Raw genomic sequence first — 17,225 nt, 5'->3', positions numbered from 1 at the left:
GTTTCTTGATAGGAATCCAGCACCGAGTGGCGCTGAGCACATCCCTGCGTCTCCCTGAGCCTCGGGCACTCGGTTTGCTCAGCTGCGAAATGGGGGTGGAGCTCTCGGCGTGCATGTGGGTTGTTCTCCCTTTGCCCCAGATCCATTCTGACCCTGGGAGCCAACCCTACACCAGCAGACCCTGGCTTCCTTGCCTCCAGCAAGGGGATCAATCAATGGGAGACCCCAGCAAGCCTGCCATAGGAGAGGGGGACATGTCACTTCTCCGTGCTTTCTCCTTGCTGTGGCCGGCCGCAGCTCTCCCAGGGCTGGGGAACCCATTCCTCCCCAGTTCCTGCAGGCCAGGGTGTCACCACACATCCTGTAGGTTCCAGCTGGCTGACTGGTTCCTCCCACGCTGCCCACACCTCTGCAAACAGCCTGCTGACCGCTCCTGCAGCCCTGGACCCTGCCTGCATCCAGTGCCCAGCACACAGTAGGGCCTCCAAGATGGCTGCAGAAGGCAGAGCCAAGCACCCCTCCATTCTCCTGGGGCCAGAGTAAGTGTGGGGGTGGGTCTCAAGATCTTGCCCCAATTTCCAAGCGTGAGCCTCCAAGACGACCCTCAGGTGAGGCCCGGGCAGGGGGTTGCCGGCTGGGGTGGAGCCTGGGCGCCTTCCTCCCTCCCTCACTGCAGCCACGGAACCCGGAAGGGTGAGTGGCACTGTGTCCCCATCTTACAGGGACAGAAACTGGGGCTCAGACAGGTGGCGTGCCCGCCACAGCACCAGGCCCCTGGAAGGCACTCCAGCAAGAGCGTGCGGAGGAGGAATGGACGGCGGCTGCCGGCAGCCCTCCCGCCAGGCTGTTCCGGGTCCAGGTGCGCCTGCTCCCGCGGCCACCCGGAGCAGTCCTGTGCACCTCCAGGAGCCTGGCGAGTGGACAACCTGGTCTCCGTAAGGATGGTCACAGAGCCCCTGCCTGAGGCCCCCGGCCCACCTCCGAGGGGACCTGGCAGGAAGGGCTAGTGCGCTCACATGCCAGAGGCGGGCGGTGGGCAGAGAGGCCCTCAGAGCACCCCCGGGGCCTCCCTGCCGCCTGGGAACCACCCTTGCCCCCGGCCCACCTGGGCTCCCACCGAGCACCTCCCACAGCCACGACCACCCCTCAGGCCCCTCAGGCCTCGGGGACCCCAGCCCAGCCTCTGCCAGCCTCGCACCCCTTCCCTGGAGCCTCGCTCACGCAGACTCCCCCAGGAGCCCCCTCAGGCTCTGCTCCTCCGATGCCCCATCGCAGGGGAGACGGAGCCCCCGGGGAGGGGAAAGAACTTCCCCAGTCACTCTGAAGAACAGACAAGATGGCCCCACACGCTGCCCCTCTACGGCAGCTTCCTGTGTGGCCTCTTAGCCAATTTGCAGGTGTCCTCAAACACGGCACCTGGAAGCTGTAATTCCCCAGTCTACAGAGACCGAGGGTCAGAGTGGACCAGTCACAGTAGGAGGGGCGGGGCCAGACCTGAACCCAGGTCTGTGTGTCCCAGAGCCAGGGCAATGCAACCCTGCCGCTGCTTTCTGAAGACCTCTGGGGTTGGTTGAAGATGAGAGAGGACAGAGAAGGGGAGTCACTTCACTGTCCAAGGTGCCACTGACATTGTACATTGGTATCTGGGGTGAAAGGAGAGACCTGTTTTCCACCTGCCACACAGTGGGCAAAGATTCTAGAAGCTTCTTGGTCCCTCCTGGAGCACGCAAGGCAGACAGGGTAGGTGCAGCCTGGGGGGAGGGGGTGTGTAAGCAGGTGGAACCCTTGGCGGTCAGGCCTGGAACAGCAGGAAGACCTTGAACAGAGGCAGGACCAGAGCTGCAGCCCAGCTCCCACAGGAACCCGCTGGGCCCGGCTCGACAAGTCCTTCCTCTCTCTCTCCCTAGCTCGCCCACCTGTCCAACAGGGGTCAGCAACACATCCTGACCCCCTGACCAGCCCACGAGGGGCTCCAGGAGATGCTCTGCAGGAGGAAGCAGCTCATCAACTTGACTGGCTACCAAAGCAGAATGTTCTGTGGATACTGAGCCCTTCCTCTGAGGCCAAGGAGAAGGCCTGACTCACCTCTGAAGCCCTGTCCACCCTTCCCTGTGACCCAGAGCCCTGAGAGAACAAGAGGGCATGGAATGGAATGCACTGGTCTCCCAGTCTAGTCTGAAGGGCCAACTTCAACTCTGCCCTCTTAGGTGCTGTGTGGCCTTGGGCAAGTCCTGGCCCTCTCTGGGCATAGTCTTCCACCTCTTCGACTGCCTAGTAGAGGACTGAATTGAATAATCCCTAAGCATCTGTCCACAGACCAGGTTGATCCAGTACCTTTTTTGATAATGGAGAAGTTCAAGGAGGAGGTTTAGCAGAAGGTGACCCAAAGTCACAAGCCCCAGGAAAGGGCAATTTGAAAATAAAATAGGCCCCAAAGTCAGACTCTAGACTGAAAAAAAAATCTGTTCCTATTCCAGTTCTGCTCATTAGACCTGGCCTCCCCCCTCCACACCTCCCGTAGCCTTAGGAAGGAGAGCTGGCCTCCACCACTGAGCTGGGATATGCTGTGTGGCCAGAGCTGGGACCCTGGGCCTCCCCACCCCTGTGGAAGGGAACAGTTCACCGGCTTCTGACCTCACACACAGCTTGGGAAGCTGAGGTGTCAGGGCCTGAGAGCAGCCGGGGCCAGAGTCAGGCTGCATAGCCTGGCGGGGTGGCGAGTTCCTCACTGTCTCCTCAGGAGAGCAGTGGCCCCCAGGTCCCTCCACTGCCAATTCCAGAACATGAAACTCAAAGGAACGCTGACATAATTGCATTGCAATGCATCAAATTTCCATAAGGTCTACAATATGGTTATAATAAAAGCGGACGCTCCATCCCCTTGGAGACGGGCTGAATAAATATTATTCCTAATGATTATTAAAACTCATTAAGTGTGTTTGTAAGGCCTGGGAAGTCCCAGCATCTGCCACTGTCTCCACATCGTAGGGAGCCCTAAGTTCCAATACCGCCCAAGTGGGAGACCCAGCTCCGGGCCACCACACCGTGGCCATCTCCAAGGAAGAAGGAGCAAGGAACAGGCCCAGGTCTTCTGGAAACTCTACCCCATCATTCCCCACCCGGAGGAATTGGCCTCCAGCTGCGGGAAGGTCGTTGCCCTGGAGACGGTCCCCGGCACGCCAAGGCATGGACCCTGAGACCACCTCCTGCACATGGAATGTCTTGATTCTCCCTCCTGCACTCCAGCCAATGCTGACCCCCTCAGCCCCAACTTTGCTAACAGGGGCAAAGCAAATGCCCACAGGTACCGGCCAGGCAGCAAGAGGAATGGGGGGCAGGCCTGGAGGGATGGCTCCAGTGGGAGAAGTGGCAACCCTTGGTGACAGAGGGTTTGTCCTGTCCAGCAGAGCTGCCCACCGGTCACCCTACCTCCCACGTTCCAAGAGAAATTGGTCACAAAGACTTTTGTGAGAAACCTCTCACATTTTTTAAATATTAGTAACTTAATAGATTTCTCAAAAAGAGAAGAACACTGCACATGCCAAACCAAACTCATCCAGAGCCACTGCTGGTCGACCCTCACCCACGACTCCCGGATGCCTAGCCGGGCCCGAGGGGCCTGCTGTCCAGAGAGCCAGGCTTGGAGGCCACTCTGCTGCTTACCCGCTCACTCCACCTGACCTGGGGCCAGGAAGTCAATGGCTCCTGAAGCCACTAGACCTTAGTGGGGTTGGCACAGAAAGACCCTGAACCTGGGCCAACCAGGGCGCAGGGCTGCTGCTACCTGGGGCGGCCCCAGACCTGAGTCCCGCCCAGTGGACCAGGGCTCTGCAGCAGGATGTGCAGATGGAGCCCGGCCCCCGAGGAGTCACCCAGGGTTCCAGTGAAGACTCCGCCACCCAGATCCTTGCTCGGAGGTCCCTCCTCTCCCCCACCCCAGTCAGGAGCAGCCTCTTGACCAAGCTGCCCTCCGCCACCCACTTGCTGCAGACCCCACCCAGACTCACCGGCAAGCCACAGTCTCCCTTGGGCCCTGGAGGCCCCATCAGCAGGGGGAGCGGTGTGGGTCCTGCCAGGTGGACAAAGGGATATCCGCTGCTCGCAGGCCGGGCACTGGAGGACAGGACTCCTGAAGGGGCTGAGACCCCGGGCAGGGACTGGCTGGGACTGGCCCTGGTTGTTGGGTCCTTCAACAGGACATCACCAGCTGCCTTCCCAGGTCTGAGGGGGACGGGCTTCTGGGGACGGCTCTTGGGTCCGGCTTTCTTGGAGGGTTCCGATCCAGTGGGTTTCTTGCTTCTGGTGGAGACTGAACCAGGAGTGCGAGTAGGGGGTGCAAGTCTGGGAGTTCCAGTGCCCAAGACTGGAGCCACTGTCGTGGCTGGTGGCCGAGCCGCTCTGGGAGGGCCAGGGCTGGTGGGCCGGGGAGGTCCGTGGGCAGCGGGGTGGGCAGAGGTTGGCCTCCCGGCCTGGCTGACTGGCTGGGCCTCGGCCTGGACTACTGTGGAAACCGACTTTTTAGAGACGGCGGTGGGAGTTGGAAGCCGGGCACGGGGGGCTGGAGGTCGGGGTGTGACCGCGATCCTCTGGGCCTGCTTCGCGGTGGGATGGGGAACGCTGACAGGAGCTGGGCGGGAAGTGGGTGGCACCAACTTCTGGCTGGGTGGAGCCGACTTTGTGGATGAAGGCAGAGCCGTTTTCTGGGTAGGATGAGGGCTTTTCTCAGGGGCGACTGAAGGAGAAAGGACGGAAGGCTTGGCGGAGAGACTTTGAGGGACTTGGGTGGCTGGGACTGGCAATGGTTGGGAAGCTGCGGGGTGAGTTCTGGTGGTGCCAGCCAAAGGGGCAGGGGACAATCCAGGAGGGGCTTTGCTGCCTGACCCTTTGGCAGGTGGCAGTGGGGTCTGGGCTGGACCTCCCACTGGGACACGCTGGTGAGGATCTGTGGGGCTAGTCCTTTGGGGCTGGGTGGGCCTGGCAGGAGCCACTGTCACTGTGGGCCCCCTGCCTGCTGGCCATGACCCCAAGGCAGGTGTGGCAGTGGTCAAGTTCTGCAGGCCTAGCAGGGCCAGGCCACTCTGGAAGGTGAAGGGTCGGCTGGAGTCTCGGGGATAGAGGGGTCGCAGCTGGGGCCAGTCCACATCAGCCTGTCCACACTGCTTCCTCAGGTGGGCGCAGTAATTGTGAGTGACCCGCGTCACGGGGTGGATGCTGAACTGGCAGAGGGCACCTTCGAACTGGACAGCATGTGGGCTCATCTTCCCAAAGAGGAAGGTGCCCTGAGGGTCGAGCATGGGATCCCTGCGGAATGGCAGCGGGACAGGCACCCGGCGCTGCCCGCAGGCCGTCACCAGAGTGACCGTGCGGCCACGGAGCTCGAGGGCCAGGTGGTGCCAGCGACCGTCGTGCACGTCCAGGTCGAAGGCCACGGAGCGCCGGGGCCCCAGGTGGACCACAGTCTTGCCGGGGAGGAACTGCAGGCCCAGCTGCAGGTCACGCCTGCGGCCGCGGATGGCAAAGAGGAAGGCGTGGTTCACCCGGTGCGAGCAGAGACTCAGCACCAGAGCCAGCTCCGGGCCCAGGGCGGCGGGCACCAGGGCAGCCGTGGGGGCCTGCAGCCGGGCCCTCTGTGTGAAGATGAAGCCCGACTGGAACGGGATGACTCCCGGGGGCACGGGGCTCCGGCCACCTCCGGCCTTCGTCCAGCTGAGGCCCAGCTGCTGGAGGACGTCCACATCTGAGAGGAGGGAAGAGGGAGAGGACATCTGAACACAGGCCGTCCCGTGCCAGTGGCGGAGGGCGCTGCCCTGGGGCCACCCAGCATGCACTGCGACCCCTGGCGGGCTGCGTCATCTTCCATGTGGTGACTGAAAACACAGACTTCCCGGGTTCAAATCTCTGCCACCTCCCTGTGACCTGAGTGCCTCGGTTTCCCCACCTAGTAAATGGGATGATCACGGGATCAACCTCAGAAGAACCTCATGACAATTAAATGAGAGAATACACTTTTTTAAAAAATCCGGCACATATCATTAGCAAATGGTAGCTGCTAATACCTAATGTCACGAGGACACCACTGCCAGTGTTCAGTGCTAAGGTGGCCCACGAGGACACGTGTCACAAAGCCACCTCCTCCAGGAAGCAGTCCTCTTCCTAAGGGGCCACAGGGACAGGAACTGACTTGCCACCAGAGCTTGGTAAGGAGTCCAGGGCCCTGACTGGTCTCGCCACCCTCTCCAGAACCTGCCTCGTCTCCTTCCCTGAGCGGTCTGTCCCTGCGGGGCAGAGCCGACACTCTTCTGCTATCTGAAGAGCGACACTTGTGCCCACCCTTCCCCCGGCACGGCTTTGAAGAGAGCAGGGAGACTCAGGTATCCCTGCCACCTCTCTCCTCTGGTGAAGTGCGTGGACATCTGACTGTGGTCCATCTGTCCAGTAATTACGTTGGCGGGGTTTGCCGGAGCGAAAGGAAGGGCTCTGGAGTGTTTATGGAAAGGCTTCGTGACCTTCCCTCTCCCGGGTCACTTGATCTCCTGCAGTTAGTTGGCTGAGCTGCCAGCATCTGCAGAAGCCGGCTCCCGAGCTCCGACTCCGCGGGGAAGCGGAGGCTGCCTCCAGAATTTCCATCTGGGTCAGGGCCTCGGGATTCTGCCCAAGTGCTGAGTGCTGTCCCATCACCCGATGCAAAGGCTACGGCCGGGGCTGGATCCGGCTTTGGCGCGTAGTAGGGTCTCAGCTAGCAACTATGAAATGGGTGGGTGGGCGGAGGAGGGAGGGGCCCCTGTAAGAAAACAGACTCAGGTGCTGCAGCACTGCCGCGTGGTTCCAGAGCAGGCTCTGGATCAGCCAGTGAAATACCACTCGCCTGGCAAGACCACCGTGAGCCCGGACTCCGAGCCTCCATGCCCTGTGCTGTCAAAGGGGCTCTGATGCGGGCCTACAGCCAGGGCTGCTGGGAGGACGAACCTCACTCATCCCACGCAACTCTGCTGGCCTGGATTTCCCTCCTGTAGCCCACGGGAGTGGGGCGAGCCCTGCAGCCGGTGCCACTGTCCAGTGTTCTCAGCAGAGCTCGGCTGTCCGCACGGCTTTGGCTGGGCGTGGACAAGACCCGCTCTTCCCTGGGAAGCCAGGGCCTTCCCTCGCCTCCAACCTCCTTCCCGTTCTTTCTCACACCTTCCCCTGTCCCAGGCTCCAAGCTGACAGAAACCAAGATTCTTCATGGCAGATCTTACGTCTTAATCAATGAAACCCTCTTATTGTCATGAAATGCTATTTCCTATGAACAACTTGAAACAGGAGGAGCCTGTGCTGAGGAAGCACGCCCCCTTACCCCTCTGCCAGCCCTGCCCTGGCAGCACTGGGCATCCCTGCCCACACCCAAGGCCTCCGCCTAGAGGACCACAGCTGGCCAGGGCAGGCAGCAGGCGTGAAGTGTCCCTTATTATCCTCTCTGGGTGGCTTTCAAAGCCAAAGACCAGCCTGTCTCCAAGTCCCCCGAAGATCTTCTGTAGCTAAATGGCAAAAGTCCCAAACTCTGATACCTGGAGTTTCTGTGAATCTCTGACCACTGTGGATAGGAAAGGACTATGCTTGTCCCCACTCTTCAGATTAACAAGATGATTTTAAAAATAACAGAAACGAATGTGCTTCACATGCATTTTTCTCTCAACTGATCCAACCATCTGTAAAGGTGGAAACCTTTAATATCCCACTCCATAGATGGCTTGCACGGAATTACTTGCCCAAGATCAAACGGCTTATCAAAGGCACAGCTGGGGCTGGAACCCAGGGCCCCTGACCCCGGGCTCTCTGTTCTTAGCCACTATGCTATACTACTCTGGAGCCGCCCAGATTCACTGGAAGGCAGAGTGGAGAGGCTTCCAGAATCCCGTCAGGGGGGAAGAGATGGGGACAGGGAGTGAATTCAGCCCAAGGCCAAGCTGGAAGGGCCCGGCCAGCTGGCCCCAGCAAGATCCCTTTATTACATAAACCTGGCTCCACACAGCTCCGGCCCCTCCCGCCCCCTCACAGCCTGACTCAGGACTCTGGACAGCTGTTCACCTACTTTGTGGAGGAAGCAGCAAGAGCTCGGAAAATATGACATTTGCACAAATGCTGCTGGCCAGCCGAAGCCTCTTCCGGGCATGGCCCTCCCTCCCATGGGTCCAATCCCTGCCCAGTGGCCAGGTCAGGCCACGGGGACTCCCGGAGTGCCCGCTGCCTGCCCCAGAACGCAGGCAGGCGTGGGGGACAGGGAAGGGTGGCTATTTTAAGAGGCATTGTGGCCGCTCGACAAACAGATGTGGGAAAGGTTTCGATTTCCGTGGGCAGCTCTGTAGCCGGCCTTCTGCTGCCCTGGTCCCCTCAAGAGCTCCTCAGGGACAGGCGGGAAGAGAGGATCTCACGGGAAGCAGAGGGTGGGATCCCAGGCCCGAGAGATGACAGTTGCGGACTTACTGTCTCCCTTAGAAGTTCTCAGCGCACCCACCGGACAGACAGGGGCAGCTGAGGCTTACTACATCAAAGGGCCTCATCGAGATCTGCCCCAGATAGGACCACGACGACGATGGCCCTTCCCACCCCTTGCAAAGCTCCGTGGTTCCTGCAAAGAGAATGTCCCAGGGAGCCTTTCTCCTGATGGGAGAACAGACACCAAGTCCCAGTCAGGGGCATGGATGTCAGCCACCCCGAGTCCTTAGGCCCCTTCCGCCCTCCTTTGTCTCCCCTGGACAAAGAGAAGAGAGACTTACCTTCAGGAGCTCCTTGGGTGGAGGCCAGGTGACAGGCAGACGAGACTAAGATCCAGGCCAAGAGAAACCCCCTAGGGACAGGCAGACACAAGCACACAGCATCAGCTTCCGTCCCTGGAGTCCAGAGTTGGCAGAGGAGCCAGCAGTGATGGCCCAGCCCTGGTCCCACCCAGAGGGGACACACAGGCTCCGAGAACCCATCAGAGCCACCCAAGCTTCCAGGTCCCTGGACCCAGGCTCTGGAGCAGGACCTGCCTCAGGGTATCAATAGGACCGCCAGGTCCACAGATGGCCGGGCCAAGGTCACAGGGCAAGAAGACTTGAGAGGGGTGGCAGGAGATCCAGGGACCAGCTCAAACTGCAGAGCTGATGCACTGAGCAACCAGGGCCTGTCCCTCCCCGACCCTGGGCCTCAGTCTCCCTATCTGTAGTATGGCCTCAGGACCTTGAGACTCTGCTGAAGACCCCCGCCAACGGGTGACAGAGCCAGAGTGGGAAGGTCAGGTGGGAGGGTCAGGCTTGTCCACTTGAGTGACCACTGTCCTTACAGGGCAGGGAAGAGAGATCCCTTGCCCGGGCCCAGCATTGTGCGGAGGCAGCTGCCCACTGGCTGGTGTGGATGGAACATGGGAGGGGAAACCAGGAGTCAGGAGGAGACAGATCCAGGTGGACACCAGGCCTGGGAACTTCCTGACTGGTGACCCCAGAGCAAGTCACTCAGCCCCTGAGCCCATTGTCCCTGTCTCCTATCCTGCAGGCAGGCATGAAAAAGCACATGCTAAGGGCTCAGCCTGAGGCCAGCCACCGTGCCCCGAGGCCGTCCCTCTGCTCAGGGGCTCCTGCCAAGACCGGCAAAGGCAAGTCTGATTTCACCTTGCCGAGCCAGCACCCGAAGCCACCCAGGGCATCTGATCCCCAGCCGGGCAGAGGGGAAGGCGGCGTGTGGCCAAAGACGGTGGAATGCAGGCAGAGAGAGCTGGGAGGGCTAAGGCCAGGGCCCCTTTCCAGCTGGGACGACACACGGCTAGGCAGCCCTGCAATCCAGGAAACCCGCCCGAGAGAATGGGGGTCTGCAGCCTGGGACTCCAGGTGGCTTGTAAAACAAGTTCACGACCTCCTTTACCTTTCCCTACTTTCATATTGAATAGAATTATGCTCAATGGCAGTCACAACCCGGGCACTCTGGAAGACACCAGTGCCTCTACCCACGGCGTCCCTCCATCCTGCAATCTCACGCAGACATGGACTTCAGAGCACACCAGAGGAATCTGGACAAGCCTATGTCAATCCTGGGAACTTGCCTGTGGCTGGGTTAGACGTGCAAAAATGACCCAAAAGTGGCCAATGAGATGGGAATGATGCCTTTCGGGAACCTTGAGAAGATGCTTCTAAAGGACAGAGAGGTTTTCTTCTAAGCCCTGTATGTCATTGAGTGAGGACATCCCACTTGGAGCTCTTGCAGCCATTTGTACCCATGAGGCAAGGAGCCTCAGGTATGGATGAAGATAGCAGAATGGAAAAGCAGTGGGTGTCTGATGACACTGTTGAGATGCTGAATTAACCAACCCTAGCAGTGCTCTTCTTTGGGGCCTCCTGCTAGGGGAAGCAATAACCCGTTATTATTCAAATCAGGCTGAATTGGGACTTCCCTTCCTTGGAGAAAACTCAGTTTTGGGAGAGCTGGCTGGAACAGCTCTGGGGTGCCAGTGATAGTCTCTCTGCACATCTGCTTCATGCACTAACACTGCTCTCTGCCTGGTCAGTTCCCACATGTCCATCAGCTCCCAACGTAGTGTGCTCTCCGAGTCACACCACACCTGCCTCGCACACATGGTCACCTCCTAGACCAAGTCCCCCGCAAGGGCAAAGCGAGCTGTCCTGTTCCCTTGTCCACACTTGGCAGACACACAGGGCTCTGGGCCTTCAAAGTGTCCTCCCAGCAGCTCTGTCCCCCGCTCTGGCTGTCCCCAGGCTTGCTCCCCCACTCCCGCTCTCCCACCCACCCGCAGGGCTGTGAGTGTGGTCACCAGGGCAACCGCCAAAGGTCAGAGTGCCCAGCCGCCCTGGTGAGACGGGCAGGGCAACCCCCTGCAGAGCTGCTCCCGCAGAGCCAATGGCAGCTCCGTGGTGCTGGGACGGGATGGTGGGTGGCTTTGTTTAATTTGACAAATGGAAAAAACTAAGACAGGGGCCCGGGGGACAGGCACCTCCTGGTCAAGGCCGCTCTGCACATAACCCAGAACCCGTCCTTCTTAAGTTCTATCTACTTCCTACCAGGGACACACTCGGGGAAACTGTGGCCGGGGGGACGGGAAGAGCCGACCCGCATCCTGGTCAGGACAGCCCCGGCACGCCTGCTACCTAAGGCTCCCTCGGGTCCTGCAGAAGAGAAGTCGCCTGGCTCTGTCACCCGACAGTCCCATCTGGAGGACCAGGGAGCTGTTGGTGGCGAGAACGCCTTCTCAGAAGACAGCCTTCCTCCCAGAGTTCACGGAGCCCCGCCCCATCCGCCCTTTCCCAGGCTGACAGAGAGGCCAGGTGGAGCGGAGGCTCAGGAAGCACCACGTCCTCCTTGGTGACTGCTCTGGCCATGGCTAAGGCAAGGTGATGACTCTTCAGAGCGCGAGAGAAGAAATCCCAGGGAAAAACTGTAAACCCTCAAAGCCCAGGAGAAAGAAGCCCCCAGGGAGGAGGGAATCGAATCTTCTCCCCGACTCGCCTTTCGGACACCATGGCTTCTGGTCTGCGGATCTGCTCCTGTTCATCCACCGCTGCAAACCCCGCCGGCCCTATTGGGTCAGGATGTGGTGTGCACCGACCCAGAACTTCCCAAGAGTAGAGACACTTGAATGGGAGAAGGTCCTTAGAGATCAGCTAGGGGACAGATCCCGATCCCCTCACCTCTTTGGAGAAATGGACCACTGAGGCCCAGAGAGGGGACATGACTTGCCTAAAGCCACACAGCACTTTGACTCCACCACTCCACAGACCTCAATTGGAGAAGAAACTGGAGACCTGAGGGGACTTCCAGCTTGCCAGAGACCACAGTTCCTGCCTTCACCAAAAGGAACAAATGCAGCCAGAGAAGCCACTGAACCATCTAAGTAAGTGAGCTCCAGGCCTGGAAAGTTGGCTCCCGGCGGCCCTGCCGCTTCTTTCCTCCTATTCCAATCCTGTTCAGCTACTGCTAATAACGTCCAGTGCCTGCGTTGGCTCTGGCTTTGTTCTTGCAGACTTCTGTTTTCACCGCTGCCTTGCGCAGCCTGGCTCAGTGAATCCCGGGCTCCAGGATGTCGGGAAGACTCGTGCACAGGGGCCAGGGAGGGCAAGAGGTGGGCTCAAGAAGGGCACCTAGCTGTTCCCGTCCCTTGTCAAAGGCGCTCTGCAGCCCATCAGCCATGACTGCTCCTGGACAGCGGGGTTACCAGAACCTGCACCCTGTCTGAACGGGTTTTCTTCTATCCTTGTGACCTGGACACACACAGGACCCAGAGATCCACCCAGTTTGAACACTCCAGGAGAGCTCAGTGCTCCAGCAAGAAGGCAGCCCTGTGGACACTGTGCTCCCACCAGGCGAGCTGGGAGCCATGGAGTGGCAAGGGGGTGGCCATCTGCCTGCCTCTGTGGCACAGCCAGACCTTGTGTGCCCAGTGGCCACGCCCAAAGTCCTTTCTCCGCACCTTGCTGCTCTTCCATGGTAACACAGACAGGTCATCTGTCTGGACAGGATGCAGCCCAGAACTTTCCCATTGACTCACACACCCATTCAAGAAGTGTGTAGTAACACAAATAACAGCTGCCATGTTTGAATACTTACTACACGTTAGGCACTGTTCTAAGCTCTTACCAGAGCTGCCGTTAACCATCTCCAAACCCTGCTAGCTGAGGATGAAGATGCCCCATTTGTGGATAAGAAAAGCCAGAATCAGAGGGGTGAGAGGCTTGCCCAAGCTCAGGGGGCAGGGGCCAGGTGGCAAGGCCTGTGCTTTCTACCTGCAGCCCACCTCCCACTGAAGTAAGCCCAGGGGCTTTTCCCTGCCATCCTCCACCACCAAAGGGGTGGCACTTCCCCATGCCAGGCCAGGCAGTGAGGGTATCAAGAGGATTCCCCAATGCAGAGATGGGGAAGAGATCTGCCAATGAAATAACAGGGAGAGTGTTCTCAGGAAGGGCAGAGAAAACAGGTGACATTTTGAAGGTAGGCCCCTCCCAGGGCACCCCCGGGGGCTGGTGGCTGTGGAGGGACAGCAGGACCTGCAGAAGCATGAGGAAGGGAGACTGTTCGGAGTGCACACAGGAAAGGCGAACAGGGAGCAGGGATGTCTCCCTGTCATGGAGCCCGCTCTGGTGACGGGTCAGGGAGCAAAGCTGGAAAGCACCATAGGGCCCAGAATCCACGGCCAGGGAGACAGGAGAAGGCGGGAGCTGGCCTCCACGAAGTGGGACTGCCCTTTTGCCCAAAGCTTGGACCGGGTGTGGGGGTGCTTGCCTGGCACCACTTCTCTGCCCAACCGCTGGCATCTGCCTGGCTCAGGGTCTTCTGGAGAAAATGAGTCAGCAGTGCTCACTGGTCCTGTGTGTGTGTGTGTTGTGGTGGGGGTGGGGGAATCTCAACTAGCCAGCTTTTTCCAGGACATGGGGAAGAAGGGGGGGCAACAGTCCCCCTGATTCCAGCTCAGAGGGGCGGGGCATTGTGGGCCCAGGCGGGGCTGCAGCCCCGACCTGCCTCCTGGGAGAGCCCTTTGGGTCCTGCAGGATGGAAAGACTGAAAGTCCTGTGCTTGAGCCCCAAGAGCTGCTCCCAGCCTCGCTCACTCCCACGCACACCCACATGCAGTCACTCTCTCTTGTACACCCTCGCTCCCTCCAGCAACTTCTACCCAAGCTGGGAATTCCAGCCCCTGGGTGCCAGCTGTGCTCAGCCCCGCCTGGAGATTCCCTGCCCCTCTCTGGCCTCAGTCCCCATCTGTACAAGAGGTTGGATTTGGTGATCTCCCAGGGCCCTTTCTGCTCTGACACTCCGACTCTCACTTTTTCTCTCACACTGGGGAGAGGCACAGGAACTATGCGCTCCCCTGAGAAGCTGAGAAACAGACACCCAGACCCAGGCAGACACACACACACACACACACACACACACACACACACACACACACACACACACAGAGATTTCCAGAAACGCCAGGACGTGCAGAGCCACACAGACGCTGAGTCGGGAGCAGAACCCGGGACCGGAGACCGAGAAACTTGTCCACAGCCTCACAAGAACCGATGGAACCAGAGACGTACAGACTGCAGCCACCGAGCCGCCACCGGAACACACCGAGACAGCCCCAAACGGAGATCTCTCCTCCGCTAAGCATCCCCAAAGTCCCCATTCTGCGCTCTGTCTCCTGCCGGGCGCTCCCTGCACCACCGCCCGCCCCCGCTCCCGACCCCCGGCTAGCTCTGCACCGACCCTCCCCGCTGGTCCCCGCCCCAACGGGACAGGCGGCAGAGCCCGGCGCTGCAGGGCAGGCAGCCTCACCAACCCTCGCCCGGCCGGGGGAGCAGCCCCTGTTAACCCCTGGAGTCCCGCCTCGCGGAGAAGCAGGAAGGGACAGGAAGCTGACGTTCCGCTGGAAGCGTCCGGCGCGGCGGGGAACCCCAGCCCTCCCCTGATCCCAGCAGCAGGAAGCTGGGGAGGGGGCGTCCCCGGGCTCGTACTCACCCCCCGCGTGCCGCCGCCGCTGCTGTGCCTTGGGCCCCCCGCGCGGATCCCGCTCCCATGGCAGGCCCCTACTTCATGCTCCCGAGCCCGGGGGGCAAGTGTGGGCGCGCCCCATGGGGCCGCCAGCCCCCCGCCCCGCCGCGCCAGGCCGGCTCAGAGCGCGCGGCCCCCGCGCCCCCAGCGCAGCCCGGCGCCCAGGGGCGCTCCAGCAGGCAGGCAGCTCGGCCGGGGCCCCGTGGGCGCCCGCGCCAGGCCCATGGTCCCAGGAGTCCGGGCGCAGCGCTCGCCCCTGCCTCGCTCTTTTTCTGCTTCCACGGAAAAGGAAGAAGAAGCAAGAAAAAGAGAGAGATGATCAAACTTTTGGAGGCGGGCTGCTGGAGGTCCCTGGAGGCAGAGCAAGGCCGGGCGAGGGCGCGCGGAGGGCGGTGGAAGCTGCCTCCCCGCCGGCCTGGGGGAGGAGAGGAAAAGGAAGGATTTGGGGGAAATGAAGGCGATTTAAAGTCTCGGCCCGCGGCAGCTCTCCACCTTCCCCCTCCCCGCGCCGGGCCGCCCTCTGCTGCCCCCTGCTGCCCCCTGCCGGCCGCTGCCTGGGACACAGCCTCAACCGGCCTGAGACGGCCCGGCTCGGCACCCGCCCCCTCCTCGTTGTAAAGATAGGGAAACATTCACCGAAACAAGGGATTGCCCAAGGCTGCACAATGATTGATGGCAGTTCCTGGATTAGGAATTTCTGACCTGTGAGACTGCGGGTCCTGAAATCGAGGGGCGGGTTGGAGGGAGAAAGGGGATAGATTCTACTACTGAAAGAATCCCCAGAGTTTCAAGGACAGAACTGGGAACAGGACTTGGTGTCCAGACTTCCACAACAACCAGCGTCTTAACCCCCCACCCCCACCAAAAAGATTGCTCCATCAGCTTCTGAGCTCCGGGGAGAACGAGGTGGGTGGGCGTGTTTATGTTTGTTCGGCCTCCTCTCCACTCTCGCTCAGTCAGAAACGGGGATTTAACCGCCCAGAGCCTGGCACCCCACACTGGAGCACAGAGCTTCACGCCTTTACCCGCCGCGGGCAAATTCTCACATCCCCAACCCCAGGTCAGCACTGAGACTAAACCCCCTTCTACCGACACCTCCACGGGCAGACGATCACATTCACTGATGCACGCGCGCGCGCGCGCCACCCCCCACCCCACACACATATCCCAAATTCAGACCCACGCTCACACTCATTCACATGCAGGTATGCAGCCGCGCATCTTGGGCTCACGTGAAACACACCCTGGGATGCCTGGATTCAGCGCATACTCGTACTCCAAACACGTAGAGGCGTGCACAGGAGTGCTTGCACACACATAGATGCACACTATTCTGTCCATATTCTCAACGTACGCACTAGCGCGCACACCGCACATACACACTCCCACGTGCACATACAGCCCACGTACCCAACCAAGTGCACACACACGCATGCACACCCCTCCACGAGTGTCCACTATACTCATACACACACACACACACACACACACACACACACACACACACACAGGCTTGTACCCATCTCTGCAAACGCGCGCACCTTTACGCACACACATCAATACTCCCAGCGATCCAGGAGTCCCCAGGCACTTACTGGGTCCCTAAGTGCGAGGCTGGCCGGTCCGTCCTTCCACGGGCGCCTAACGGCATTTGTATTCATGGGTCCCCGCAGCCCCAGGCTCGGGCGCGGGGGCGGGGGTGTATGGTCCCCTTCCCTAAACGGGGCGCGAGCGCACAGAGCGCAGCGGCACCGGGAGGGACATGGGCGCGCGGGACTGCGCCGCCTGCCCGGTCCGCCTGCGCTCGAACTTGAGCCGCTCTGCGTCCTCGGGCTCTGGCGCGAGCTCTGGGCGCTGGGGGCGGCTCATAGGTGCTGGGGCCGCGGCGCCCGCCGGGCCTTTTGAAGTCTCCGCTGGGGGCGGGGAGGGGGCGCTGAAGGCGGCCTTTTAAACCGTGGCTGCACGCGGGCTCCGTGGAGCAAGGTGTCTGGTTTCAACAAACTTTAGGAAAAGTCCCAAACCGGAGCGGGGGAGGGAGCCGCAGAACTGTGTGCTGCTTCCTGCAGGGGGCAGAGCACCCATGGCTGCCAGGAGAGAGGCAGCCTCGGTACCCAAGAACCGCAGGCGGCTGGATGGCGCGCGCAACCACCGCCGCCGCCCCGCGCCCCTACATTGAACCCGAGTGCTTAACCTCAGTGTAGAGGAACCCTCCAGGGTGCAACTGTGCACCAATTGTGCACGTTCGCGCATTCTTCTGGAGAGAGGCGCCACGGGTTTACCTCAGGTTTTCAGAAGTCCACAGCCCCTGAAGGCTGAGCGCTCTCTGTCCAATCATAGCTGGTATTTTCTGAGCTGCATACTTTGTGTCAGGCACATCGTGTCTTTGTTTACATTTTGGTATTTTGTCCATGGTGGAATTTTTTTGCATTAATTTTGATACTTTTAAAGTATTGTATTAAATATTGTATTAAATTACTTGGAGCACTTTTGACACCCCTTTAGATATTTGTCTCCTTGACTGAATTATATTTGTGTGTGTGTGTGTGTGTGTGTGTGTGTGTGTGTGTGTGTGTGCGTGCGTTCCCTAAGATCATGAATCTTCTCTTGCCCTCTGGTTCAGGCCCTGGCAGATGCTGTACAAAGTGCCACCTTTTGAGGGAGACCTGTTACTGTCTCTGTTTTCAGATGGGAAAGTGGGAGACAGGCCTGTAGGTGATGCCGTGGGATTTG

The 17,225-nt window shown here is 60.1% G+C and overlaps 1 protein-coding gene across 2 annotated transcripts in view; it reads right to left on the bottom strand.

Moving 5' to 3' along the window:
- The window catches only part of COL27A1 (collagen type XXVII alpha 1 chain), a 127,180-nt gene extending 111,019 nt beyond the window's left edge, over nucleotides 1–16,161 (bottom strand). The window contains exons 1-3 of one of the 2 annotated variants that reach the window (XM_079113622.1): nucleotides 16,091–16,161; nucleotides 8,754–8,824; nucleotides 4,008–5,737 (exon numbers count right to left, since the gene is read on the bottom strand). In XM_079113622.1, coding sequence (XP_078969748.1) covers nucleotides 4,008–5,737; nucleotides 8,754–8,824; nucleotides 16,091–16,146 — 1,857 coding nt within the window. In that variant the 5' untranslated portion in view covers nucleotides 16,147–16,161. Of the gene's footprint in view, nucleotides 1–4,007; nucleotides 5,738–8,753; nucleotides 8,825–14,462; nucleotides 15,004–16,090 lie in introns of those variants that run through there. The other variant, XM_079113621.1, reaches the window with a different exon arrangement.
- Between the last annotated feature and the right edge of the window lie 1,064 nt (nucleotides 16,162–17,225).

Source organism: Sciurus vulgaris (genome assembly GCF_902686455.1).
Source record: "Sciurus vulgaris genome assembly, chromosome: 15".
Lineage (NCBI taxonomy): Eukaryota > Metazoa > Chordata > Mammalia > Rodentia > Sciuridae > Sciurus > Sciurus vulgaris.
This window is presented reverse-complemented; position numbering and strand designations above follow the sequence as displayed.